This window comes from Cygnus atratus, chromosome 3 (assembly GCF_013377495.2).
Source record: "Cygnus atratus isolate AKBS03 ecotype Queensland, Australia chromosome 3, CAtr_DNAZoo_HiC_assembly, whole genome shotgun sequence".
Lineage (NCBI taxonomy): Eukaryota > Metazoa > Chordata > Aves > Anseriformes > Anatidae > Cygnus > Cygnus atratus.
The window spans coordinates 118,057,405-118,083,159 of record NC_066364.1 but is presented as its reverse complement, the minus strand read 5'-3'; the positions used below and the strand labels follow the sequence as shown (position 1 = coordinate 118,083,159).

Here is a 25,755-nt window from a genome sequence, read left to right as displayed (position 1 = left end):
CAATTGAAAAACATGTCCTGGAATCCTTATGCCTGGCAAACATTGGACTAGCTTTTCAGTTCCTGCTCCCTGAAGTGTTGAGTGCCACGGGTGTGTCTGACAACGCAGAGTGCTTGTCCCAGAGGGCTAATCTTGTGGCCTGCCCGCGCTCTAAATTTCCTTGCTTCAATGCAGAACCCCTTGGAGAGGGGACTTTGCAGGAGGATGCCTGTGCTGAGTACTGCGAGAAGACCTTTCAGGGAATGGGTAGAAGATGAGCATGGCAGTGGCTGTGGTCTTGCTGGGGTCTGTCCAGTATGTTCTGCCTTCGCTCTTCTGTCTGGGTCACATTGATACGTATATGTGTATATATACATGCATCCGCTCTCAACCACAAACCAGCACTGCCTTGATTTATGGCCATCATTTGGAGACTGACTGGAGTCCCCTGGGTCTCGAAACAGCCTGGAGGAGGTGGGTAAGGAGATCGCTGCCAGCTACAGCCTCTGGGCAGAGGGCAGGGAACTCTGACGCTGGGGATGATTTTAAGGCATGGTTTTCTGCCCTGTGGGAATGGTTGTTCCTTAGGTATCCTGACATAGATGGAGAGGCTCTATAAGCAGGGGAAAATCCAAATGGAAAACTCGAGTGGCATCATCTGTGCTTTTCTGTTTTTCCCCAAACTCCACAAAATCTTGTACTTTTGTATGAGTGCAGCAATCAGCTTGGGGAAAAATAGTCAATACTTGTTAGCTATTTCACAAAATCTTGATATAAAAAATTACAGATTCACAAAAAGGTATACATCTTTTCCAGTTATTATCTTGAAAATACTGACTTTTCAAGTGCTTTGTGAAACTCATCCAGAAGCTCATGAGACCTGGTACCACATGGTTCAGCTTCTTATGCCCATTGAACAGAGACTCCCCCCACAAAACCCTGCCTGAAAAGTTTGGACAGAAAATAGAGCACTATTAACTGAGGGACATATGTGGTTCCTTTGTGTCAGCAGTGTTGTGGGTGTCAGCTGTGTGACAATTGTACAGTTTAATTAAGGCAGGGCACATCAATGTGTGCAGTTTTATTTGAGCTTGTTCTTCCTTGCAAGCCTAATGGACTTACTCAGCCCCACAAGCCTGAACAAGCCTATGGTACTTTTCCCAGCGGTCGTTGGCAGGGATCCCTGGATTTATAGAATAAATTGTCCAGTTCTAGAGAAATCGAGCTATTGTACTTAGTAAAGTACAATAATTAGAGGAGCATTTTTTCTTCATATCTTCCTTTAAGGAAGGTGATGATTGGGGTACAAGTATGGCTCCCAGTCACGTTTCCAGGCACAAATGCGTTTGGAGAAGATGCAATGGTCATAATACACCAGTTCTGGCTCTCTTGGTGCTTACTTTATCAGCTGCTTTCAGGCTTATGGACTGTAACCAGAGTGACTGTGGACTTTTCAGAAAACATGCCCAAGTTCTTTGTTCAGCACAGAGTGAGAGCAGTAATTGTGAGGCCCAGTTTAATTTTATTTCATTTTGATTGCATTTGTGTGTGCTTGTGTGCTGTGTGTGTGTGAGAGAGAGAGAGAGAGGAAAGCCCACTGGAAGTTTCCTGGGTGCTAGCCCTGATGGTTAGAGCAGCCATTGCAGATTCGGTATTTCTGTCTTTTCCTTGCCTCAGTCGTGACTCACTGCAGCTTGAGGCATTTCAGTTATCCTTCCTGAGCCCATCTTTACAGGGATTCCCATCTGAAAAATAAGCCTAGTAGCAATGGCTCATAGCGATGCTGGGAGGGAACGATAAGGAATTTGAGCAGGGCTTCTGTTCTGTTCAGATTTACAAATGTTTGCCTCAGTTTTCCACCTGTAAGTGATGCCTGAGGTGTCTCCCTCTATCAAACACTGCTGAAAGCCTCATACGTTTAAGAACCACATCAGTGATCCTCAAATTGCAGGCTGTTGATGTATAAAATGCTGCTAGCAATACCTGCACGCAGATAGAGGGCAACAGGGGAAGAAGGCCCTGTGCAATGCCAATTATTTTTGCGTGCCCGCTGCCAGCAGCAGCCCGTTTTCCGTGCCAGGGTCACCAGTTCCGGCAGGGCTGCGGGCCAAGGGCTCGGCGTGGGCCGAGGGGCGCTGTGGCAGGGAGGCGGCAGCGCCATTTGCCCAGCCGGGCCCCGCGGGCCGGCGAAGCCGCAGGGCCTGAGGGAAGCCCCGGGCTCGGGCCGGGCGGTGAGGGCCGCGCTCCGCCGGGCCGCGGGCGCCACCTGCCGGCCGAGCCGCCCCACCTGAGGGCAGCGCCGGCGGCGGGCGGGACGGGGCCCTGGGCTCCGGCCGTGGGGCAGGGTCGTGAGGGGAATCCCCCAGGAGAGGAGCAAACAGCGCTGCTCAGGCGGGGGCGCCGGCTGGGCCACGGTGTGGGGGAGCTTGGGAGATGTGGCTGCATGGTCCCTGCCCAGGTTTCAAGGTTCCTACAGGGAGAGGCGAGCTGCTGGCTTTTTTTCCGAGCAGGGAGAGGGGATGCAGACCGTGGGCAACCCTGAGCTGTTGGTTGGGCTGGCCTGGGCTAGGTGCCCCCTCAGCCCCGTCCCCGAGGCTCTCTGGGTGCTGGGCACACCGGTGGGCTCTCCCGGAGCCGTGCAATCTTCTCAGAGCCGCTCTCTCCTTGTGGAGCACTCAGCGTGATGGGCTCCGTACTCGCATGCTCAGGTTGGTGCAAAAACAGGCAGATAAATCTGGGCCAGCATTTCGAATCAAAACCAGGCGCTGAGAACATTTATTTAGACTGTGTTTGACATAGGTAGATAAAAACAAGACAAGAGTATCGCTCTTGGGTTGTCAGTATCATCACATTTTATTTGCTTTTTTATTCCTGATTACTGCCGTGCCAGTGCAAACTCTGAGTTACTTCTAAAAAATTAAAGGAATAAGTAAGTTTTATTCTTTAACAAATGTTCACTAAATAACAACTCGAAATTTACTAAACTGACTGAAGTCACTCCTCATGCAGTACCTCTCAAGGACAGATGAGGCTGCTCTGCAATTGTTTCTTTTATTTTGGGGAAGTGATAATAAGGGGACTGTGACCTCCTTGCTAAATATTTCCTGAGGACTCTCACAAGCTCTGTCTCTGTTCCAGTGATTCTTTAGGCTGCCTTCCCTGTGTATGAGGTGTGTGTGAGGGTCTGGGGAAGAGCAGTACCGTGTCCTTGCAGCATGCAACCCAAAGTGCCTTCACTTCCCTCTGTTTTTAGAGGCTACTGGGAGAGGGCATTGCTAAGAAAGCTTGATTACATGAGTGAAAAGCACTCAGCATACTACAGGGAATCGTGTCTACTCCTGTTGAAGTAGTTTCATTATTCGAGCATCTTGTGTTATGTTATTGGCCCTGAATTCCTGGATGGCAGCATTAACCTCAGTGTATGTCCTTTCAGCCTCAACAGGGCAGTGTTTTGCAAGCCTTTCTTTCTGTTGCAGCCCTTGTGTAGTTTCCCTTGCTCGTCTCCTTCCAGACTGGCTTACTGTAAAGTGCAATAACATGGGACTGTTTACCCTACCTTTAGTCGGGGTACCTCTAGGTCGTGCTGCAGGTGGCCACCACTTCTGCAGCCTGACACCAGCACTCTGTACCAGCGCTTCTGCGTTCAGCACTGGCTGCCACTTTGCTGCCATGGGCATGTCCAAACGTTGGTTTCTGTTTCTAAGGCACTGAATGGCCTGGACGCCAGCTGCCTCAAGGACCATCTCTTTCCCCCTCTTCTGCCAAAAAGTTTTTGCCTGCTGGAGATGCTCTTGCTGTTTTTACCATAACATTAAGCTTGTAGCTGTGAGGGTAGAACACCAACAGCTGAAATCCCTTGCCACACAACTGACTCGCAAGTTTGAAGTCTGGCCTTAATCTTCATAAGCAAATTCTTATTTAGGCTGCTTTACAATGTAATGCCATCATCAGATTTCTAGCTAATAATTTCCCAGAAGCAAAAAATAAATAGTAACAAAGCATATCCCTGAAGTGAGTTTTGGGTACAAAAGCCTGAGCCTGAGCATGTCTGTGTCTTTGTTCAGTGAGGAGATGAAAAGAACAGAAACAGCTTTTAGGATCAAAAATATATCTCCGTGTTCTACACATAACACTTGGTATGAGACGATGGTATGTAATGTCATGAAGAACAGCACATCTGACGCCATTTGTCTGAGAGCATTACCACAAGGAAAATCACTATCTCCAGTCAGAGCTGTTTTGGACCCTTATAAATCCAAAAGAAAATCAGGTAGTTCAGTGCAAGGCATTGTCCTGAGAAAGAGCATTTAGTTGCAGCAGACCAAAATGTTTTTTTCCTCCAAGGGAACATTGAATGAGCTATATTATTCTCTAGATAATGGACAAAAATATTCTTTATTATGAAAACTTTATGCTCTTTCATAAGCATTAATAATGGCAGGGGTATGTGGGTAGGAGAGCAGGTGGGTAGAAATTATAGATGGAAAAGCAAAATGGGATAGCTATGAAGCTGCAATTTTTTATGAAATATTTCTCTGTATGATACTTCTTTCCTTCAGAACATTTTTAGAAAAGAGAAATGCTTTACATTTCCTGCAGTCCTCAGGTTTTTACTTAATCATTTATTTATTTATTTAAGCGTAGCACTACTGAAAGGCAATGGGAAGATGATGGTTTAGGAAAGCCTTCGTTTATCCAGATGATGTATAGTACTAACAGCAATGGAAATTTCCTCGTGCTCTGGGCCAGTGCCTGCATCTTAGGCTCGGAACACTATTCCTCTCCAGTGCTCATTTATTCTCCAGCATCTCTCCCAAGCCTACTGAGATGGAACAAACTTGCTTGTTCTTCTGGTGTGTGTTCCCATGCTTTAGAAATTGGATGGTTTTCCCTCTTTACCTTCTTTGCAGGGCACAGAGCAATAATAGCAGCAGTGGTCACTGCATACCTGGATGGACTCACCTGAGCTCCTGGGGTGAGCTCCAGGTCAGAGTACCAGCAATCCTTCCATCTTAGGTTTGCTTGGAAAATCCCTCCATATCCAATTCCTACATTGTAGCAACCAAATATTTCAACTCTCAGTGTTCTGTCTGAGTGTTTAACACTTTTCAGTAATTTCTTTAAAAAATATTACTAGTCCTTCCATTATGAATTATAAGTAATGATTTTTTTTTCTTTTTTTTTCTTATTAATTCAATGCCTTTACTTCACTACTGCTATTATGAACCATCTTACAGATACTGGTAAAAGTTTAATACCATCCCACTACTGAGACTTACCAGGGAGAATTTCCAATCAGGGTCCAGAAAACTTTATTAACACTGAATCAACACAGTTCTGCTTTCCACAGTGTGTACAGAAACACTTTCCTGAGGTGTTCAATTGCATTTTGATTGAAACTTGTATTTGTATATACACATTTCTTTTCATGTCTGAAAATAAAATTCAATGAGCATTGAAACATTGCTATGTGGATCTCACCAGCTAGTTTCTTTCTAATTTAAAGAACTAAGCTATTTTAAAGAATAATGATAAAAAAATAATTGGCTCAAGAAAGAATGTTTGCATCCCTACTGTTCAGAACCACATGGTTTAATAAGCACAATTAAAATCCTCGGTGGCCCTTCCAGTTAGAATTTTGTGGGTATTTCTGTAACTTAAGTGGAAAAAAAATCTGATAATTAAACTGTTAGACAGAGCAGTATTCAGCAGGGTTTGAGTGATTCCTGTAGGTTCTCACTAGTGGGCTCTCCTTTCCTTGTCACCTCAACCTATATGCTGGAGGCATTAGATCTATATTTATTTATGTAATAGGGATAACATGAGAAGTGTTCTATTGATTTCATTGACTGGAAACACGTAACCAGCACAAAAAAAAAAAAAAATGCGACAAGTTAGAATAGATACCAGACCAGCTGCTCAGAGGCTTTTACAGCCAGATAAAGAGTTAAGACATGAGAAGTCATTTGAAAGAGGTAACTGTATCAGCTGGATAAATGATTTTGTCCCTCTACACTTACAAGTTCAAGTGTAATGCTTGACAATTACACAGGGGCATGAGAAAAAAGAGCGTCTTAGAGGAAGCTCTGGCTGGGCAATTTGCATGGGTCCATAAAGAAAGATGGAGAACAGCAGAGCATAAAGAGTCCCCGCCTGCACATCTAGAGGGGAAAATGCTGCAATCTGAATTAATTTTCATTAAAAAGGTGTGTGAAACAGCAGGAGGACAAGCCTAAGCTCTCTGCAGATGGAGAGGGCAGTGATGGGAAAGCATCAGCAAGGCAACCCTGTGCTGAAAATTCTCTTTATAAAGAAAAAGCAAATACGTTTACCTGTCAGCTGGGGGGGGAGAGGGGGGTGCATTTTATTGTAGGCTGTGTGTGACAGCTAGTCTACATGAATGTTTATGGCCTCAGGGATTTGTTTTTGTTTTTAGCACCTGAAAACCCTTGATAAATACTGGAAAATCCAACAACAACAAAAGCAACAACAACAACAAAAACAACAGAAGGACCTTTTCCCTTCTCAAAAAGGTCAGTCCATTAGCCACAAAAACAACAGATGTTGAAAGGAAGTAATTTTAACTGTAAGATTAAAATTGGCAGCAGGGGAAGATGAGTTGCCAAAATGTGTCTTTGTTTTGCTGTTTCTGAAAGCCTTGGTTCCTCCTAATGGAAGACTTCCATGTTTGGCCCCTGTACAGATATGCTTGTGTTACATCGGAGCTGCTGTGGCGCAATCAGAAGGCTCCAGCTGAAAAAGGGCCAAGAAGCACCTCCGGAGCAGTCAGCCCGTGGCAGGCTCTGCACTGCTTTGAGCACAAATGGTACCAGAAGTGGGGCTTTTGAGGTAGGTCAGTGAAGGCTGCAGTCACTCAGTCAGGTGAGAATAGTTGCCCCACAGGAAGAAGTGATGGGGGTTTGGTTTCTGGGACTTCCCAAATCTGGCTGTTGTGTTGGCTTGTGAGCGCCTCAGTCCCAAAGTAGCAGCAGCTGCCCTGGCTTTTCCCGAGGAGCTTCACCTTGGTTCTGCTGTGGTGTAGTTGCTGTAGGATTGAAGGTGCAGTGCAGAATCCCCTATACTGTGCCAAGTTTAAGAAAAACAGATTAATTCAGGAGGGGGCTGTGGAAATCGGCAGAATTTGGAGGAGAATAAGAGAGCAGACATGATTTCCCACTGAGTGTATAGGATAGTTCAGAAATGCCATAATTACTTGGTGATAAGTTGTATGGAATCCTTTGTAATTGTTACACATCAGTAAGAATAAATAAGAAGCATTTTGTAAATGCAGTGGTCAGAGGAGAATAATTGAAATGTTAATTCAAAACATATGCTATTCTCATGCATTGATTTTTAAATTCATGTTATCCACTAATTAGTTAATGCCTGTAGAGTGCTTTTAAGATAGAAAATGCTTTAAATTGCTATGCACTATTGTTACTATCATTATCTACTAGGTTTAATTAGTTCTTGTACATTTTAATTGGATTATTGAGATGTAAAGTAGAGAATATGATTTGGGACCAAATGCCATCCTCAGAATCGCAGTGAAATGAACAGCCACAGTGCCCATACACACAAATAAGAAGAGTAGCTTGTCAGCCTGGCTGGATTGGTAAATGTTGGTGTTTGTCCTGTGTGGATGGATGCATCTGATGGCTTTGCTCTGCGTTAAGATTATCCTTGTTGAAGACCAGAATGGGATACAGCCAGCCTGGCCCAGTGGTGGTGTGTTTGCAGAAGGATGTGTCACTGCTCAGGAGTGATTTATGGTCCTGGAGGACTAGAAACAAGAAGAATGTAGCACAGAGATGAGGAGATTCTCAGTTTCCTGGAGGGGACCAGAACATTTCTGTCACCCTTTGAAGAAGGGGACTTGGCTTTAAACCAGTAGCATCTTTAACAGTATCGGGTTGTAGTTTATCTTTTTTCTTTCCATGTTTGTAACAATGACAAAACCAGCCAATCTTGTCCTTCGGTCTTGCCTGTGGTTCAGAAGGATCTAGGGAAAATAACTGATTCTATTCTGCTGTATTTATTTATTTAGAAATAACTACTTTTGAGGGAAGTATCAAGATCCTACTGGGAGAAAACCTCAGGGATGTTTTCCTTTCAATTTGGTCCAAGCACTGCTCCCCAACCAAGATCGGAGACTTTCTGGGTTTGTGTAAATTTGTAGATGGTCTGGTTCTAGAATTTGTTTTGCTTCCTAAACAGTAATTGAGCAGCTGGCAAATCTTCCCATCTGTTTGCAGCTAGGCTCTGTGTTCTGCATTTTTTCAGAATATTTTGGCTTCAGTGCTTATAAGACCCCCTGCTTACTCCCCCTCCAAAAAAAAAAAAAAAAAAAAAACATTACAGTGACAGTGAAAAAAGGAATAAGTTTGCTCTTAAAAAATGCATTTATTGAAGCTAAATCAGCTGGGGTTTTCTGATGCATGGCTGACTTGCAAAACTCTCTAACATCTTTACATTTTTGGTATTGGAAGGAAGTTCTTACCACTTGGACTACTGAAACTGGAAGGGGATTCCAGGTGACACGGTGACACAAGAAAAAAGTAGGTGATGTGAGGGTTGTTGAGGGATAGTTCAGTAATTGAGTAGAGTACTGAGTGCTGATCCAGTACTCCTTGCCAGTGATGGAAAAGTCACCTACTGAAGCCAATAAGTTTTAGGACAAACTGAGACATCTAACATCTGTCTGTTTCCATAGCACTGAGTTCCCAATTTAAAATAATAATTAAAGAAAAAAAATCAAAAACAAACAAAGAAAAACCAAACATACCAAAAACCTGAGGTCTGTTTTCTATTTTAATCACAACTTTCTGTTACTCAGTTCTGGGGTCTTCTCTAATGGCATCTTATCCCAGTTCTTCAAACTTTGTAGGATCAAAGCCAGTTGTCCCAATATTCAGATATTAGGAGGTTATTTTTTTTTTTTAATCTTTGATGAATGTTTGCTATGTCAGCCTAGGAAATGGAGTTTCTGGATTAGCTTCTCTTTTATTTCACATGGTGCTGCAGTTGCAAGAATTCCCTATGCAGTGATCTTGGTTTGTGCGCATTATTTATTTAATGTTACAAACAGAGAAAATACTTGTCCCCTCAAGAACCTTTTTTTTCTTTGGCCTGTAATATTTCCTTGTCAGAAACAATGGTTTGTACTGCAGCCTATCATTTTATCTTCAGAAGCACTTGCCCTTGGCGATTGTCATACATCAGTTGTGACAAAATGTACAGCAGTTGGATTCTCCTTCCATTCTGCTCCCTGTATGTTCCAAGCGTTGCAGTGTATGTCATCCCTAATTGCTGGCAATTGGCTGAGGTTGGCAATATTTTGCTGGCAGTTCTGAAGCAAAGGCTTGCACTCTACTTAAGCTAAATGTTTCTCAGAATCTCCTCCAAATTGTCCCCCTCTCTGTTTTACCTCTGCTCCATTCAGTTTAACACTCCTACCTGGGTTGTTGTGCCTGTGGCTGTTCAAACCATACACAACGATTTTCTCTACCAATGAGTTTCTTCTCCACTAAGGACAAAACAAACAAAAAAAACCAACAAAAACCAAAAAACACACCACAACAAATAAACAAGCAAACCTCATTGCAGTACACTCCAGTTATCTCACCAGTAGTTTGCGGAATTCCTGCCTATCCTGAGTTGATTAAATAATAACTAAAAGTAGATTAGAAATCCTGATTTGGGTCCTTTCTTTTTGCTTTTACCGTTAACAAGCTAAAAGAACAACATCTCCAATAATGCTTATATCATTGCAACACTGTGTTGTGTAAAACGTTATGATGGGGCATGTAATGTTAAGCTAGCACTAGATAGAGTAGTTCACTTAGCTAATATATTGAGCGCAGCTTAAATAAATATTTAATGGATTTATCTCACTGAGAGGAATCAGCAGAATAACTAAAGAGTTTGTTCATGGAGAGGAAAGCTGCAGAGGAAGGTGGTCTGTGAGGATCACCGTTCAATAACCTCATGAGCAGCATTTCCAATTCCTGAATAACTTTCTTCCAAGTGTGGCACCATGTGCATTTTTAGACATATAAAAATATATAAAAAGATATATATATATATATATTTGTGTGTGTGTGCTTCAGCAGCTACTTCTCTTCAGTAAAGAATTTCCAAGTATTATTGCATGAGATGATGGTAAATACCAAACTCTATACTTACTGTATGTGGAACTGACAATAGAGTTGGAAGCCAATACAGCCTCTGAGCCCACTTACAGAATCAGAACAGACCGTGGAGTGAAGGCATGGTTAGCAGCTTTAGTTCTGGTTTAGGCTTGCAACTTCACCTGGCATTGTGATAGCTTCCCTGAGATATCATTAACTTCTTCCTTCTCCAATAATTTTCCTTGTTTTTCTCATCAAAAATCATCTGTGAAATCTTTTTTTTTTCCAAAAAACATTTTTGGAAAAATGATGTTGGCTTTCCTCTATTGCTTCCACTGGATGGAATGAGAACCAATATATTTCATTTTTTGAATATGCTCAAAGAGCTCTGCATGCTGGCTCCTTCATCCATATTATGATGTTGGACCAGATCACTGTGAAGAATTGCCAGTGAACTAGAGACTGAGGGCTTGATCAGATGCATGATACATATTTAAAAAAAAAAAGTTATAGTAATTTATAAACTGATGTAGTAGCAGAGGGAATGTATTCAGTAGGAAGTATCACTTTCTGTTAGATAAGCTCTGAATGCTTCACTTCATAGGAATCCGAACATTGAAGGTTGGTAGTTTTGTTGTTGTTTTAATTTAAAAAGTGATAAAAAAAAATGTATGTTGTAAATGCTTGGCGTTAAGCATAAGTCCTGTTATGTTGGCCTCTTAAATGAGGAGGCCAGAAGATAACCATCTTCATTCTTGTAGGGACTGTGCCAGCATTTGCCACTTCTACAGGGCTCTGAAGCAGAGGATTATTCTGTAGGCCATGTGCCTTTTCTTGCTTCCCACCACACAGTTGTTTAGTTTACTTACATCAGCATTAGTGGAAAGAAGCATCTGGCCCCTGATTAACTCACTAATCAAATATGAACACAAAACGAAGTCCAGTGTTACCCAAATGATGAACAGAAGTACAATTAAAACAAACCCACAGATGCTCTGGTTATGTATCTATTTTGGATCCCAGCCAGAACAAACTGTTAGCTGTGTGGAAAAGTTGCCAAGCTCTTCATGATAAAATCAACCCCATAAACGGTTATAATTATTTCATTCTAATATCTTTGGATGTCTTATTGTGTCAGGTACGTATTCTGCTGGGTTGGAAAGGTGCCTGTTTCTATATTTCGTTTTGTTTCTAAGGATCAGTCATCCAACCATTTGTTTAACCTTGAGCAAATTGCGATGCATGTCCATTTACATGCTCCTCACTGTAGCGAACAAACATGTTTAGGAGTATTGGCCAATACTTTCAAAAGCAATTTCCAAGTCAATTTGAGCAGCAGAATCTTTTACTGGCACCCCTGTGAGTAATCCCTGATCTGGGGACCTCAGATTTGTCCTGGAAGAGGGCTGCAAAAGACTCCCATCAGTTTTCCAATTGAAATAAAAAGCACAGTGCCCCTGTGAGATATTTCAGGATTTTTCATTCTGTTATAGATTCCAAGTGAACTCTGCAGGTCTGGCTGAACTGCAGTCACCACATGAAGTCAGGCAGGAAGTGCTAATTACTCTCTACTCCTCTCATCCCAGGGTATTTTAGTGGCTGTGCTGCAGGCTCACTGTCACGGTGTGTTTAATCCGCCCTGAATGCTGGCTGCTATCTATGCGGCTGGTCTTGTTCCACCTCCACTCCTAGGGTTCTGCATTCCCTTCACCTCCCTTGCATCTGATAAAGGCACTGCGAGCCACATCAGCGCAGCCATCCACTGGGAAACCAGTCATTATATTTTAGCAGTTGGTTTTGTTTTTAATTTGACTCATGAAGCTGATGAGGCTCACCACATGGTTGTGTGATCACTAGATCATGAGAAGTGTGGAGGTGGTAGTAGGAGGAAGTTCAGAGCAAACTTTTTTCTTCTTGAAATTTTGAAAAGTTTCTAAATTTTGAAAAAAGATAATTTCTTATGAAACAATTTTTTTTTTCTTAGAGAATAAATAGAAGCTATTTAGATAGATATCTAATTAAAGGGTTTAAAGCAGAGACTTTCTTTTCCCTCTCCAGATTGCTAGTTTGGAATTTTTTTCTAGATTTCTTCTACATTTTCTTAGTTGTAATCCATGAATGTTTTTCTCTCTCAAAAATATTCTTGGGATAAGAAAGCTGCATGTTGCCTACTTTACAAAAATGCTGATAGTGGCACTGAAAACTATATTTGTGGAGTTGTTTGGCACCTAAGCGTTGCAATAAAGCTGAAACACTGGCAAGAACATTTAAGAATCACGCAGTATGCTCTCACGTAGCCAGCTTTGTCTGAGAGGTTTGTAGTCTCTGCTGTTTCCACTCATTTTTACTTTCTGTGCTTACCGGAGCGTCGGCTGTGCTGTGCTGCTGTGGTTGTTGGCCAGTGTTGTTTGGGAGCGCGTTCGCAGAGGAAAGCCTGGCAGAGCCGAGAATGGTGGGAGGCTTCTGAAAAGCCACGGGCACGTGGGCACAAGAGCTTTGGAAATCCAATGAATATTTGAGTCGCTTCCCCTTTCATGTAGCACGCTGTCTTTAATCTCATTTAAAGCTGGAAAGGACACTGGCCACCTGTACTGCTATGGATTTATTAAAAGCTGCAGTATAAATAAACCATGCCTAAGCAGTGGGTTTAAGCCAGAGAAGGTGAGTGTAGCTCAGACACTGGATGGTGACCACACAGAAGTTTGGGTTAGATGAAGGTTGGCCGTTTGCTCTTACCTCTTGTGAAGTCAAAGGACAAGGATTCTGCCTGTAGCAGTTATGAACACCAGAGAAAGTCAGCTCTAGCTATGGCATTATCCGTACTTGTGTGATGGAAGTGGGCAGGCAATGAAGCAGAAAATGTTATATGGACTGCTTAGTGTCAGTCTATGAATTTTTGTATGTACTAACACTGAGCACTGTATGAGACTTGGGTAGGAAAAGTTGTTCTACTCTGTATTGTAAAATATTCTCATGTGAACGCGTTCACCTAATGATACATGTACAGTGAAATCAAGGAGGGGCAGCTGGAGTCCATGCTTGTCAGAAAGCAGAGACTCCCGTGACAGCAGAGGCTGCTGCTTGTGGCATTTGGCACCTGGATGGCAGCTCTTCCTGTGCCTGCAGGAAAGAGCTACCTGTGCAGCTACTGCAGCCCTTGGACTGTTGTCCCCTGCTGCTTTTCCCCATGGGTACCAGTGACGCTGCCGGGGGGTCCTGCAGTGTGCTAAGGGAGACTACGTGGCTCTTAGGGCAAGGGCCAAGGCATGGGGACCCCGATGAGTCCCCCTCCATCCTGGCGGTGAGGGAAAGGGGTGTGAGGAGGAGTGGATGGAGCTGGTGGTCAGTGAGTGGGTGTGTAGCTGGTGCTGACAGCAGGGATTTGGCTCTTCTGGCTGTGGGACCATTTGGGTGTTGAGGACTGCTGGGAAGGGATGGACCCACCTGCCCAAATCAGGCGAAAGCATCTTTGCCAACAGGCTGGCCGACTTGGTGAGGAGAACTTCAGCCTGCGGAGGGACAGGAGAGAGCTGGCGACCAGCAGGCAAGAGAGGAAGTGGTAGGCCAGATTAGGAATCAGGATGCGGGGTGATGGGCACGAGAGACATCAGAAATGACAGGGCTGAAGGGTGCCCACCTAGGGCATGCACATGCAAGCGAGGAGGTGCCAAGAGGACAGCACTGCAGGGGGGAGCCCTCCTGCTTTATCTGGGGAACGGGCACAGCTGGCTGCCTCTCTGAAGTGCCCGTAGATCTGCGTGTGCTTGTGGGGCTGCGATCTCCTGGAGGTGATGGAGGCATGGTGGGATAGCTCAGGGGACCGGGTGTTGCTGTGGCTGGGTGCAGGATTGTTAGGAAGGACAGGGTGAGGAGGCGAGGAGGGGCCATCACACGCTGGCAGCAGCAGGGAGGGCTGGAGCTCTGCCAAGGGACGGGACGGATGGGTGATGAGCCCGTGGTGAACTCCAGCTGGGGCCAGGCAGCAGCCCAGTGTGGGCGAAGCTGCGTTGGGTGGCTTCTGCAGACGCTTGAATGATGAGTGGAACGTCTAGAAGCAACTGTAATTAAAATTACTTGAACTTTTCATTTTTAAAGCTCTTGCCACTTCCTTCCAATTTGGAGATGACATTTTTCAAGTCTGAACTCTGCTCAAAAATATTTTTGGAAAGTCTGAACAAAAACAATTTAGCCATCTTTGTGTAAAATGACGGCTACGAAAGCATTCCTTTGTGTGACACATTTTTGGCAGACAACTATTGAACAGCTTTAGGGCCTCACTGGAGATACCCAGTGAGAAGTGTTTGTAAAATCACCATGTATTTATTATTGGTTAGGGCAGTGCTCAGGCTCCACCCAGCAATTGGAGACGTGAAGTGGTAGATAACCTACAGGCAGCAGTGAAAAGCTGGTGCCAGCCCTCGAGGACCTGCCGGCGAGGATTAGCAGCACAATAGCTGCGTCCAGGGCCGAGCAGGGCACAGCAGGGAAAATGTCAGTGGTTGGCAAACCACGGTCAGCTCTGGAGGTGGACCTGGATGCGGGTCCCCTTGCTGCTAGCGTTTGGCACGCATCACAAGAGCTGAAAGGGAAGGAGACTGCAGGTCCCCTTGCCACTGGACAGAGGCTGCTGCCATCCCAGCGTCGCAGTCCCCTTGCCCATCTGCTTAGTCTCTGCCCTTCAGCCTGTGAATGGGAATATTCAGGGGAGTAAGACAAAAAATCAGCTTTAATGCAAAAAGTGAGTTTGTTTCAGGGCATCACCACTGATGATGAGTAGCGCAGGCACAGGGAAGTACTTGGCACTTGAGCAGCAAGGCGGACTATAAAAGTCAAGTTTTAAACCTGCCAAGAGATGGGAATAATTATGTCCCCCTTGCGCTTTCGTTTTGATCTTGTTACACAGGCGTGAGTGCATGAGAAATTAGATCCTCTTTGCATCGAAATATTCCAGGTTAGTTTCACTCCATACGTGCTTAGTTCGACCGTTAGGGTTACATTTGCCCCACACTTTTTAAGTTGGGCTTTATTAAACTCTCCCTAATGGCTCTGTGAATTCTCCTTTCATGTTTGTGTCTGCAGGAAAGCCGTACCTCCCGCGGACACGAGGCACTTGTGGAGACATTCCATGTCGCTGGAAGGCAGCGGTCCCGAGGCTGCTGGGCTCAGGTCCAGGCTTCCCGTGGCACCCCGCGACAAGGGCTGTGAGGTGCTGTGCCCCAGGAGCGCCGCCGGGCCGAGGCAGGTGGGTGTTCTTCCTTGGAGCTTTCGGACTAACATTGCTCGACCATTCTTCAGCTACCTGTTGGTAAGAAACGTGGCATCGTGTGACCGTACAGCTGGCACACTGCTGGCTGCGAGGGGTAAGGAAGGCCGGTGCTTGCTGCTGCCTCGCCCCCAGGCAGCCCGTACTTGGTAGCACAGCAGCGGGGGGTGCGTGGCCATAAGGGATGGCAGCCCCTCTTCGCGGCCTTTCACTGTATCGTTGCTGTGGCTGCTCAGACGCTTTCATCCAAAGCTTTGTTCCTCACACTGGGAAGAATCTCAGAGGGTTTAAGAGACGGGTGGGCGCAGGAGAACCCCGGAGCGGTCAGGTCCCCGCAGCCCCAACCTCCTGTACGTGCGGCCCGGGGCCGGCAGGGGGCGCCCGCGGGCCGCCGGGACAGCGCCGGGACAGGCCCCGCCCGCGGCCCGCCCGCGGCCCCTCCCACGGCCGAGGCCACGCCCCCGCTCCGCCCGCGCGGGCCCGCACGTGGCGGCGCGCCCCGCTGAAAAGCCGGCGGCGTGGTGCGCCCGCCTGAGCCCTGCCGTGCTGATCCGTGTCGTGCCATACCGAGCTGTGCCGGCCGGAACCGAGCCGTGCCAACAGCGTGCGCTTCGGGAGAGAGCCGAGCTTGCGGGGTTCCTGCTTTTTTTTTTTTCTTCTTTTTTTCTTTTTCCTCTTTTTTCACCTTTTCCTTTCCCGACCGGGGAAGTTTGCTGCCCGGCTTCTCCCCCGCTTTCTCCTTCTCCTTTCGGCCGCTGCCCGCGCCCCGACGGGCCCCCCCCGCGAGCCCCGGCCGCCCCCCGCGGCGGGGTGCCCCCCGGCCGCCGCCATGGCCAAAGTGGCGGCGGAAAGTTGCGGGGCGGCGGCGGCCGAGGACCTGTCCAAGGTGTCGGACGAGGAGCTGCTCAAGTGGAGCAAGGAGGAGCTGATCCGCAGCCTGCGCCGCGCCGAGGCCGAGAAGATGAGCGCGATGCTGGACCACAGCAACCTCATCCGCGAGGTGAACCGCCGCCTCCAGCTCCACCTGGGCGAGATCCGCGGCCTCAAGGTAGCGCCCGGGCCGTGCCGTGCCGTGCCGTGTCGCCCTTAGCGGAGCTGGCCCTGCTGGGTCGCAGCCGGGTTAAGCGGCGCCATCGGGTGCGTGCGAAAGATCCCAGTGTGCGGAGCCGCAGGCATCCAAAACCCTTTGCTTGTGTTATGCAGCTTGCAGTCGCTGTTTTAGGATGGCTTACTGAACTGTCGGGTAGCCCGGCAGGCTGCTCAGAGAGCCGGTCATGTCCAGGATGCGGGGTATGCAGGTGGTGGGAAACCCTGGGGCTTGGCTGGAGGTGACCAGAAGCAGTCCACAGTTTGCTGGGTGAGGAGGACATCTGATGGTAATGCATCTCTGATCATGCCACCATCAGCGGCATCTTCTGTGGCCTATGCTGAGAGGCAGACCAAGTCTGTAACGATTTACCCCTTCTTGATTTAACTCTCTGCTTGAATGAGAATCATAGTCCCTAATGTTTCCTTCTGTGCTTCCCATGGTTGGGGAGAGAGTGTGACTGCTTACAGGTAATTACCCTGCTGTAGCATGTACAGGTGCATTACAGACCCAGAGAGTTAGCTCAAGGCAGGCATGACTGCAAAAACCTTCTGTCTCGCTGCTTTGAGAAGTGAGATCATTTTCTGAAATTCCTTTGGTGAGGTGAAGTCGGAGGGAAGGGGAGAAGACCCAGAGGCAGTGGGGGCTTTAGCATTTTTATGTGAGAGTATGTTAGAACAGCAATCTTGATCTGCAGGGTGGCTGTAGACAAGTAAATTAGTGAGAAAGCGTCCTTGATAGTAGCATGACGTAAGATAAATAGCATGTGGGGGAAGACTGTGCCTGTCTCCCAGGTTTTCCCGTTCCGGAAAGTGCGAGGGTGTCTGTATGAGTCCCCTCTGCCTACTGAGAATACATGGTGTCTGCGAGTGAGACCTGTCAGTGACAGCACGTCGGTAAAAACAGATCTCATGTTTTAAAAACGAGTTAAATTTCAACAACAGTGTCTTTCTCCGAGCTCTGTAGGAAGGTGTTGTGCCATTGTATGGATTTATTTATCTGCTGGATAAGTAACAGGACACACCAAGATGTGTAGGAAGGAGTGACAAATTCTTCTCTCCGTGCTGAACTCCCTAAGTGATGTTTAACTTCCTCCATTTGTTAGCTGCCTCAGCTGGAACTTCTGAAAGGAATTTGGGAAAACAAGGCTTTAGGCCCTCCTTTGTCCCAGGTGAAAGAATGGGGCTGTGAGGAACAGTGACCAGCGATGCCTGGTCGCAGTGCCTCCTGCTTCTGCCTGATGAATTGAGGGCTTCCACACAAACTCTTCTGTTCTACTATGGGATCATTTTAAATACTTCTCTCCAGCATAGATTTTTTGAGGCTACTGTGTAGCCTCATTGAGATTTCTCCTTTGCTGAATCTGGGTTGAAATCACTCAAGTTCCAAGTTGTTCTGAGAGGATCAAATGCACGTGTGCATGCACACACATCTGGTGGCGTTGCAGAAGCTTCATTTTTTGAAGAAACTGTGCTAAAATGGGCTTTTCGTAAGGCTAAATTTTTGACAATTGCAGCTAATCTCTACTTGTAATAATGTGCATAAGGATGGATGAACGGTTAAATAAGAGAAAGATAAATATGGTCACAAGCCAGTTTAGTAGAACTAGGAACATGAAATAGTGAAAATATTTTCTTTGGCATGTTATTCTGATTATAGTAATAGCTTGAACATTTTTGCTTCAGATGGTTCCTTGCTTAGAGAAGGGTGTGGAATCACGTTCTTTGTTTTATTAGGAGTGAAAAATCTGTTAAAGCAGATTAGTTATTTCAGAGTGGTTGAAGCAAGGCTGGTAAAGTGGTGATTGATAAGGTTCTCTTATGGAAATCTGAAGTGAAATCAAACAAAACCCAAATATCTTAAATCTCTGAAACGCTCACTTTTTAATGTGAATATGCTTTAGGGAATAGGGACTATAAATGTTAATAATTGAGATTACAATTTCTGATGTACCTTATGGTTTTATTCAGCAGTAACTTGCATGTGAATATTTCTCAAGGGAATGAGATCCTCATGAGAGAGCTTGTGATCTTTGCCCAATTTGGGACCTAAATTATTCTGATATTTAGGATGAACATGAATTAAACACACAACATTTTTATGCTGTATCAGAAGTTAGTCTTTGAATCCTTCAGGATTAGCTCTATGCTATATTCATTTTTTTACTGGGCAGCAGCTTTGTTTAAAGCATGATATTGTATGCCAGATCTACACAATTATTTATGCCTTGCTCGTGTGCTTAGATGTTGGTTTTATGGCACTGGCTTGTATAGTGTGATGGTATAACGTTGATTCTTTTAAACACTTCCCTGTCATGATTCTCTTTCCTTTTAAAGGATATCAATCAGAAGCTGCAGGAAGATAACCAAGAACTGAGAGACCTTTGCTGCTTTCTGGATGATGACAGGCAGAAAGGCAAGAAGGTGTCCCGTGAGTGGCAGAGATTGGGCAGATACAGCGCGAGCGTTATGCACAAAGAGGTTGCCTTATACTTACAGAAGCTGAAGGAATTGGAGGTGAGACAAGAAGAAGTGGTTAAGGAGAACCTGGAGCTGAAAGAGCTGTGTGTGTTGCTGGATGAGGAGAAGAGTGGTGGAGCGGGCAGCCGGAGCTCTATTGACAGCCAAATCAGCCTATGCCAATTAACTGCAACGAGTGCTTACATAAGAGATGTCGGCGACGGCAGTAGCACTTCTAGCACGGGAAGTACAGACAGTCCGGATCATCATAAACATCATCCAAGTACTAGTCCAGAACATCTCCAAAAAACTCGGGGTGAAGGAAGCCCTGAGCATCAGAAGCACAGGAGTATCAGCCCCGAGCACCTCCAGAAGCCGAGGGGTTCTGGCAGTCCTGATCATCACCTGAAAGGACCAAGTCCAGAGCATCACAAAACCATTGTCAAAGCACCTGAACAACAAAAGCACAGCAGTAGCAGTCCAGAAACTCTCCCAAAGCATGTTTTGAGTAGTAGCCCTGAACACTTTCAAAAGCAGAGGCCTGGTAGCAGTCCTGAGCATCAAAAGCACAGCAGTAGCAGCCCAGATCATCTTCAAAAGCACACACAGAGCGGAAGTACAGAACATCTCCACAAAGTGAGGGGTACGAGCCCTGAGCATCTCAAACAACACTATGGAGGGAGCCCGGAGCATCTCAAACATCTCAGCGGAGGCAGCAGAGAAGGTACCCTCAGGAGACAAGTAACAGATGACCTCTCCCCTCACCACAGAAGTATATACAACGGAATGAATGGTGGGTCGATAAACTTAGGGAAAATGTGCTCTGAAAACTATTAAGGCAGTTTCCGCGGTATTTCAGATGTTAATGGAAAAGGAATATATGTTTTTTTTAATATGAAATGAAAGGCAACAAGTCTAGTGTTAGCATTATTCCTGTAGCAAGTGAATTAATCAGAGTGTACCTGTTTGCCTGTCCAGTAGCTGTTGGGTGGATTTTAAAAATGGAGAAGTGGATCTCGAGTGTTTGTCTCTAAGGTATAGAGAAACAGCTCGTGGCCTTGAGCCTGCTCTGTGGCTGGTAGGTGTAAACTGCCTGTCCCTAGGTAGATTTATGTTTACGTTGGTTAGAGGGGAGATGCTTATGTTGTCTTGCCTATGTTTGAGTCAGCGGAGTGGAGGTGAATATCTCCTGTTTCACTTCCACCCCAACCTAGTTCGTCTGAGGCTTTCACGATTGTAAAAATTCCCATTTATTGGTGGAAGGCTTCCTATATCTTTTTCTCATAAACTTTGGAAAGAACCCAGATGATGAGTGAGGCTCAGTATAAATGAATCTAATACCTTCTGCAGCTTATGCAAAGTTGGGGCTTTGCAGTGTTTAATTATAATAAATCAAAAAATGAAGGAGGATCTTAGGGTGCTTTATATGTGTGATGGTGTTACTGCTGCACTTCAGAAAAATGCCCAACAAACAGGCCGGCTTCTAAGAGCTGTGTATCCTCAGTGATTGCAATTAACTACTTTTTTAAGATAGTCACAATTCAAATATTTCAGTGTTTTGAAAGCCTGACAGTTATGACACTATTGAAAGGAATGAAATACAGCAAATGAAATGACTACAAAGTTCAAACATCCTACTGTGCTGCTGGAATAACTTTTTGTAGATTTAGTAGAAGTTCTATAGTCTGCTCCAGTTTTTTCTTTGTGCTTTGAGATGTTTTCATAAAAGAAATTACCATCTTGTATACGTGAAAACCTATTTCTCAGACCTTTACAGAAGATTTGAAGGCATCCTCTGAAGTGAGTATTTTGCCTTAGTAAATTGTCTTGGATGGAGTTCACGTGTTTACGTTTTATAAGCAGCTGCAAGAAGTTGTGTTGACATCGGTGGAACCGAGCACTTGTTGGATCTGCATGGGAGATGGAGTGAGCCCTGTGCCTGGTGCTGTCCTCACCATTTATCATGTTGCTCTCTCACATCTGTCCGTTTTATCTATGATGATTATCTTAGCTTACAGAATGCCTTCAGTTAACCTGCTCTGTAGGGACAAATCCAGATTCCTAGTAGTGAAATGGATATATTTGACAGGGCTGACACACCCCAAAGTGGTGTTAGAGACTTCTCATGCGCTTCTAAAACATTTTAAAACGATTAATAAGAGTGCTTGACAACTTTGCGAAGATGTGTAACACATACCTTTTAAAAGTTGGTCTTGTAAAACTTGCTTTAAATACTGTACTTCATTCAGTTCTTTCTGTTTAAAATGAGTAAATTGACCTGACTGTAAGTAGAGTGAAGTATGGAACCAGAAAGGTGGCTTCTTAATCACACTTGCTGATAATGTAGAAAGGTGATGTAAGGTTTTAGGTATTTATTTTTAAAATTCAGTTGCAGACAAAGATATGTTTTTTCTCTGTTCCCAGCATGATGGGTTTTCTGATGGGTTGGTTTTCTTGATCCGAATAGTCTTGCTGAGAACACAGCCACATTATTACCAGTGAAAGCAGTTGTTACTTTAAACGTGAGATGACTGGCGTCCTTTGTGCAGAGTATTTCATTGATGTACAACTTGGACTCGATCCACAAGGAGCTGGAGATGGCAGCTGCTGATTTGGGAGTCTGTTTATTGACTTTAATCAGAGTTTTGCCTGTCCTGCTCTTAATATAATCATTTTTGCAGAGGACTTGGCTCACCAGTGAGTTGTCAAATGTTTCTTCTTTCATATTTGTATAACTTGATGCAGGCATGGGACAGATGTTAGCTGTGAGGTTTACTTCTGGCATTGGTCTGACCTTGGACTCCCTTTGGTTGGTGGTGGAAACTGACAGCTTTGCTGTGAGGAACCAGCCTTAAACTTCAGGAAAATACTTGGTCCTCACAGGGGTTTGGGGGTTTTGTTGCTGTCAGACACTGTAAACACAGGGAAGAACAGTTAACGTGAACATGGTAAAAGTACTGGCTGTCATCACTTGTTATTGTTGGGAAAGGAATGTGTATATCTTGATTTACACACTTCTTGTGTACCTGTTTGCATGAACCTGCCACTTGATTATAGGTGGGGAGCTGTGCATTGAGGTGTTTGTTTTTTTTTGGCATCTGCTGTGAGGAACTTAGGAAAATACAGCTTGGAAATTCTGATGAGAAATGTAAAAGGATGCTGTTCTTGATTCTTATCCCAAAATTGTGTAGTAAGTAAATTATGTCATGTTGGTGAAACCTAGTTTATTGTAAAGTTTGGAGTGTAGCTACCTAGGAGGCATTTGCACGCCTATGTGGTTGTCTTGCAGGGCAAATTGTACTTGTGCTCTGACACTTGTCTGAGCCACAAGGGTGAAGTGTTTGTGATCCTAATGATGACTAGCAAAGACTAAAATCTTCTGACTTATAAATATATAAAATGATGTAATCAGAACTTAACAAACTCGGTAGAGGGCTGGCTGGTCTCCGTTGGTCTTAACTCGACTCCAAATCACATTTGAGAGGGGAAGGTATTCCTCTGCACATCAAACCTCATTCTTCAAAGTACTATGCTGTCTACCTGAAATTGCTATTCCTAATTAGAAAGCATGTATGCTAACAGCCTAGCTACTTCTGTTGGAATGAGGGCTCCCATACATTGCTAACACCTCCTGTTTGCCCTAAATTCTTGTCTTGTTAGCACCTGTGTGACCATGGGGAACCAATGTATTCAGTAACGTATGGTTTTCTGTACCAGAACCTCATGTGTAAACACACACGGAATGGAGTTAGAATCATTGCAGGTTGTGGTCAAACTCTCAAGCTAGATTCATTTCAATGTAATATTACAGTGGCATCAGAAATAGGATGCGTAGCTAAAGTCTGCTTTACAGAATATGGTATATGCATTAGTCATTTTGGCCTCATGAGTATTTCAGGCTGTTATGAGGTACAACAAGAAGTTACAGCAGGTTGGAAGCTCTCTTTTGTCCTTAGGAACAGCTGAAGGAATAAAGGATGAGGTGATAACATTTTCTTTCATAATTTTCTTCATTTTCTATTCTCAAAGGTTTGCTCTTGTCATTTTTCCTTGTATGACAGTTCACTTTTCATTGATAAGATTTATAAAGCTTTAAAAAAGGAAAAAAAAAAAAAAGGTAACTTAGTGCAGTATTTGACACATTCTTCTGAAACGTGTATCCTCAACTTTTGGAGTGACAGAAAATGGTGTCTGAAAGCTAAGTTTGGCTTGATGGTTGCTAATAGAAAACATATGTATTTCCTTTTCTTAAAGGCCCCACCCACATAAAACATGATAACTGTCTTTTGCTGTGATCACTCGAGTGTTCTGGCTAATGAGCACAGAGGTATTTGGGATAGAAAGACTGCTGAAATTAGAAGAGAAAATACCAGTGGTAACAATGTTTTATAGAGAGCATTTATGCTCTAGAATAATAGATGACAGTCTTTAACTTTGACACAAATACGTGGGGTGTAAGTGCCTCTGTATAAATTAATGTGCTTTCAGCATTTGCAATCTAAGTGGTGTTTTTATTCCAAGCAATTTATTGTAAACTTTCTATTTTAAGCAGTCCTTTGTTTTACCCTGGGCTTTGACTTTTATGTGAAGGGAAAATATCAGAAGGCTTTCATACATGCTTTTTGCTTCCTGCTGAGGTTATTAATGAAGAGCAGTAAAACTGCTGACTAACACTGTACGTACCACAGGAGGTGTGAGGGCTGGGAGAACAGATGCAGCAGCACCTCTTGAGCAAGAGTATTTGTAAGTTAAACTTGGCTTCAATCTTGAACAATTCCTGCTATAAATGTGCTTCTTACGAGGAAAATAAAATAAGAAAACACTTTTATTTTGCTGCGCTGAGTACAAAGAGGGAACTGCAGTATGGCTGCAGTGAGAGAAAACTTGTACTAATGTTACTGAATTAACTGATACCCTCTCAGTGGAAATAGCTCACATCCTGCTGGCCAAACAGTGAAATGATGTCATTCTGCGTAGCTTTACTCGCATTATTTTTCTTACAGTTGAAATGGAAGTAATTTGCCTGTCATGAATACAGTGCACAACACTGCGTGTAACTTGAGCTTTCCCGATGGCACCCACTACTGTACATCTGCCACGTGAGACCTGATACAGCATTGCTTATTCCTGAGAGCAATCGGTTGTGTAAGCCAAGGCTACAGGATGGATTGAATTTTTTGCTTGTCAGTATGAATTTATCTACTGTTTATTTCAGACATTTATTATTTTAATTGTAGAGCTCTGAAACTTTTATGTCAATGGGAGTCTTTCAATTGAATTCCATAGGTTTTGCATCAGACTTGTCAGTCAGTTTTAGTTATCACATGCTGTAAGAGAACTGGGGCATGATATGTGAATGTGTATGTGATTAGAACATGCTGTGTTTATTACCAAACTCACTTTTTTGTGGAGTAATTGGTCAGGTTGAAAATGTGGCTTATAATACCAAAATGATGAACCTCCTAGAAACTCACGTAGGGCTTGTGGGAGCAGTTTACACTTACGTATCCTTAACTTCACTGACAAAAACAGTTTGGGTGTAAATATTTTAGTGTGTGGTGAATCATCTTTCCAGCAAAAGTATTGATATGTTAATAAAAAGACTGAAGCCCCTTTGTAAAGAAACTTGTCTTGTTTCTAACAGTTGTATGGATGTTCCAGCACTCCAATTGCTGAAAGATTTGGGGCATTCAGACCAGGCTGACTGCAGAGGTTTGCTTCTGCTGCTGTCTGTTTGATGCCGTGATGCAATGGTATCACACGTTATGGTGGAAGCGTAGCAAGGATTCAGCAGAACAGCTGAACACCACCCATTATGGGGCTACAAGTAAACCACAGCCACGTGTGATACGTAGCACTGTCTGCGAAGTCACCACTTAGAGGTTTTATACTTCCATCCTTTTTCTCCTAGATGGCATGTCGTGCTACACGATGCTGGTTTTGTAGTAACGACTTCATGCTAATTCAGCCTGTCTTTGGAGGCAGTAGCCCTTTCACTACGAGTACCAGAGCAGGCAGGAGGTTCCTACATGGGGTATGCTGTCCTTAAACCACCACCAGCACACCACGTGCCTTTTAGAACAGGGTCTGAGCTAGCCTGCGTGTGTGATAAGGTAGGCGTGAACTGACAAGTGTACAGCTGCTGCCAGGGAGCCAGGTACTTGTTCCCTGCTTGTTGTGTCATGCTGTAGTGACAGAGGCCTGGGGGCAGCCCTGCCAGCAGCTCTCCCTTCAGACCTTCGAGCTGTGCCCTTGCTGCAGGCATTAGGCAGTGAAAAGGGGAGGTCAGTGGCTCTGCTGGCTGGCTCTGAGTCTGCTGGAACCTCTCTGACGCCTGAACAAGGACCTCCAGAGGTGAAAGGCTAACAGTAGATCATGGCCACTACTGACAGTGTCTTGACAAGCACTCTGCAGGCCAGCCCTTGGGCTCATCCCCTGACTCCATTAGTGTTACACCTGGGATGTATTGTTTTTTCAGTTTATTCAACGTATGTTTTTAAAATTAACTTATTTCCTGAGTGGTGAGTAGGAGCTTGTTTCAGCATGTACTTAAAAAAAAATAGAAAAGCTTATTTTTCCTGTTTGGTCAAGATGCAAGATGTTTGCCTTTACATCAGCAGGAGAATCATCAAGAGCTTGGAGGGCAGTTAGTGTTGTCTTCTTGCAATAGGTGGGCAGAATTTTTTTATTTTTTTGTGCTGGAATGGAGAGTCCTCACATCAAAGCCTTGTCTGAGTCCTTGCTAGGAGAGAGTACCTTTAATTTGAGGACAGGACCTTACGTGACCTTGTCTTGTGCACAGCTTCCTGAGTTACTGTGATTTGATTTTATTGTAGT

The 25,755-nt window shown here is 44.5% G+C and overlaps 1 protein-coding gene across 6 annotated transcripts in view; it reads left to right on the top strand.

The window, feature by feature from the left end:
* CCDC85A (coiled-coil domain containing 85A) overlaps positions 1–25,755 on the top strand; it is a 182,408-nt gene that overhangs the window by 87,506 nt on the left and 69,147 nt on the right. For 3 of the 6 annotated variants that reach the window (XM_035565443.2, XM_050709441.1, XM_050709440.1), the window contains 2 exons: positions 15,189–15,351; positions 18,796–19,711. In XM_035565443.2, coding sequence (XP_035421336.1) covers positions 15,189–15,351; positions 18,796–19,711 — 1,079 coding nt within the window. Of the gene's footprint in view, positions 1–6,744; positions 6,829–14,735; positions 14,848–15,188; positions 15,352–16,201; positions 16,421–18,795; positions 19,712–25,755 lie in introns of those variants that run through there. The other 3 variants (XM_050709442.1, XM_035565446.2, XM_035565444.2) reach the window with 3 other exon arrangements.